Below are 3,150 nucleotides of genomic sequence, written 5' to 3' on the forward strand. Positions count from 1 at the left end.
GGGATGCCATACAGATTCATGTCAAAAATACCGAACTATCCCTTTAAACTGTAATTTGGTTTTCAACCGTGTTCCCCTTCCTCTTTGTACATAGTAGTTAGTTTAGTTTAGTTGAGTTTTACTAGTCTTAGTTGAGAGTTTTAAACTTAAATATGTTCGACTTGGAGCTGAATGATTTTCGTTAATAAACTCATATTTTGAACAGAAGTTGTGGTAAATTTATTCTATGCATGTGCAGAAATAACTGTTTGACCACGATTAGTGCTCGAATCACTCTTTCATCTATTGTTCTAACACACAGTTAGTGGGACTGTGTGTCATAAACAATCTATAACAGCTCAAATATTATCTGATTAAATAAGATATTTTACCCCACCTACAGGGGAGGGCAGTAAACATCTTTAAGTATGAGAAACATAAATTCCCAGCTGGCTGGGAATAGAAAAGAACATAAAATCACAACACTGGCTATGAAATCTCTGACCCTCTTTCATTTCCTTTAGGGATATCACCCCTCCTTCTGCAAACCTGCTGCGTGCACTTAGCTTGCGTAGCCGCCTGTGGCCCAGGCTGCCTATCACAACTCTAGTCCGGCGCGCGCTGATGACGTCATACACACCCTGCTTTGTTTTTTAAAAATACAAATATAAAAAATATAACCGCGGATGTTTAGGGGACAGTGATTTGCATACATGTTATGAATGTTGGCGTACTATAAATAATAAATTATGAACAGGTTAGTTTGTGCATTCAACTTGTTGCCCATAGGAAGACGTTACTTGGATATAACAAAACCAAGGCCGTTTCTCAATTCACGAGTATGGCAAGCCAAGAATGCCACTATTCACATCTAATTATCACGTTAAGATTGAAATTCACCCACTAAAAGCGCCCGTTTTTCCAAAATTCCGCCGCTTTTACCAACAAGCGCCGCTTTTTACGTCTTAACACGTTCTGCACAGAGCTCTGTGTGGGGTCTCCGGGAGTGTGGCATCGGTCGGTGGAGTAAGCTTCCATCGGTGCATGGAGAGGTTTTGAAGTCGCTTGTGGAGAAATGTCCTGGGCCGTGAGTAGCGAGGAAACAGGAAGTGATTCTTGTGGGATGGAAGAGGGAAATAGTGAAAACGAAAAAGATTGGAAGAGAGTAGCAACAAAAAAATTAGAAAAAGCGGAAAAAGCAGAGATTGATTGAATGGGACTCAAGTTCAGAACAGTCAAGTGATGATCAATCTAGAAATTCTACAGGAAACAAACAAAATGAGTACAAAGTCATATTCAAGCTAGTTAATTAGAAAGACTCTTTTGCAGGTTGGAATGCGGTTCAGTTAACAAAATCCATAATTAAACTTTTAGGAGAAGTCCAAAGTGCCAGAATACTTTATAGTGGAGACCTGTTAATAAACTGCAGAGACAGCGCTCAACAAGGCAAAGCTATTCGGATTAACAAAATTGAGGGGATAAGAGGTCAGTGCAGCTTGCTGGAGAAAAAAATGATTAGCAGGGGAGTCATTGGAGGAGTCCCTCTTAAAGTATCTGAAAAAGAGATTCTAGAAAACATAAGTGGTGCAAAAGTAAAAGATGCTAAAAGGTTAAAAACAACAAGAAATGAAGAGAGCTGTGACAGCTTATCTGTGTTAATTAAATTTGAAGAAGAGCAGTTGCCCAGCAAAGTTTTCATTGGCTACATGAGCTACAATGTGGAAAGAAAAATGAAGAAAGAAGCTAAGCTCAAATGCTGTAACTGTGATGGAGAACATACTGCTGCATATCGCAGGTGTGAAGTGAGTAAAAGGTCTAAGGAAATTTAAAAAATTGAAATTTGAGCTCAGACTAACATATGCTGAAGCTGCAAAAATGACCATATCCCAGTCAGAAAAACCCAAACCTACAGTTCAGCACATGGCAAATTCAAAACCTCTGGAGCAGCATCCCAAAATGACAGAAGATTCATTGATTGTAAAGAAGAAAGATTTTGTTCTTTTCATGATTGAAGTGATCAATTGTAGTGCTCAAATGACAAGAAAAAATGAAAAAAATCAAAATAATAGTGAAAGCTGCAGAAAAGTATCATGAAGTTTAAGATTTAAACTGGGAAATGGTGGAAAGATGATGGGAAAACCAGTTGGACAGATCAGAAACTGGCAGAGTTTAACCTAAAGATAAATTAGAATTATAAGGGCAAATTTGATTAATTATTTATTATGTTGGGTTCAGTTAAACTGTTTTTTTTTTTTTTTTTTTCTGGGGGTGAGTCGTTTCCTGTTTCCTTGCTTAACTCCTTATCATTTGGTGTTGGTAATAGACTTTTAACTAGTTTGCCAACTGCCATAAAACCACACAAGAAGAAGAGGAAGAGCTCTGTGTGGCAGCGTTACCAAAGTTCACTGCATTGTCGTTTCACAAAGCCTTAATTTTAGGAATATATCCACTACATGCACTTTGCTGTTATTTTGAATCCATTTCCATGCATATTTTCATGTAAAAACGTTTTTCATAGACATACATCGCTTACTAATGTCTTGTGCTGTACAGGTATTAGTCGGTTAAAGTGGCCGCATATAATGCATATTTTTTGCTTCAATACAGCTTCGAATCCGGCTGAGACAGTTCAACTTTTCCCTTTATATGCTCTCGTCTCCAACCAAGCCCGTTTCGTAGTTTTTTGGGGTTTTTTTGGAGAATATAACCCATAAATTAGGCTACCTCACTGTTGTTTTTGACCCATCGCAATGCATTCTTTCATGTTAAAACTTTTTACATTGTGCTAATAGAATGACAATAAAGGGGCCACTTGTGTTCCAGAAAATGTTACTGTTTGATACGTTTTCTGTGTGTTTCCTGCATATGACTAACCTTAACCCAAGCTCATAATGCTTTCTAAAACCATGGAGCAACCGCTGTTGCATTCTTGGCGAGAACGTAAGTACGGACTTGCGTTCGCGTCAAGTCTGGTGTTGGCAAGAACACAAAAAAGTCTGGACTTGGTGCACGCCAGCTACCATTCATTCATCCTGTCCGCTGAACTGCTGCTAGTTTTACTCACATGCCTGGAAGATGTCTAGTGCTACTACCACAGATGATCGCGCTCTCGAAAGGGAATTGAACGATTCAGATTAGCTAGCCGAATTAATATAAGGGGTAGAGCATAGC

At 38.7% G+C, this 3,150-nt stretch overlaps 1 protein-coding gene across 1 annotated transcript in view; it reads right to left on the reverse strand.

Moving 5' to 3' along the window:
- Nucleotides 1-3,150, reverse strand: part of LOC107083345 — a gene marked incomplete at its 3' end in the record, with an annotated part of 18,819 nt that overhangs the window by 5,960 nt on the left and 9,709 nt on the right. The window contains exons 4-5 of the mRNA XM_015372488.1: nt 2,932-2,948; nt 922-1,094 (exon numbers count right to left, since the gene is read on the reverse strand). Coding sequence (XP_015227974.1) covers nt 922-1,094; nt 2,932-2,948 — 190 coding nt within the window. The remainder of the gene's footprint in view (nt 1-921; nt 1,095-2,931; nt 2,949-3,150) is intronic.

Source organism: Cyprinodon variegatus, unplaced genomic scaffold, assembly GCF_000732505.1.
Source record: "Cyprinodon variegatus isolate N-32 unplaced genomic scaffold, C_variegatus-1.0 Scaffold73, whole genome shotgun sequence".
NCBI lineage: Eukaryota > Metazoa > Chordata > Actinopteri > Cyprinodontiformes > Cyprinodontidae > Cyprinodon > Cyprinodon variegatus.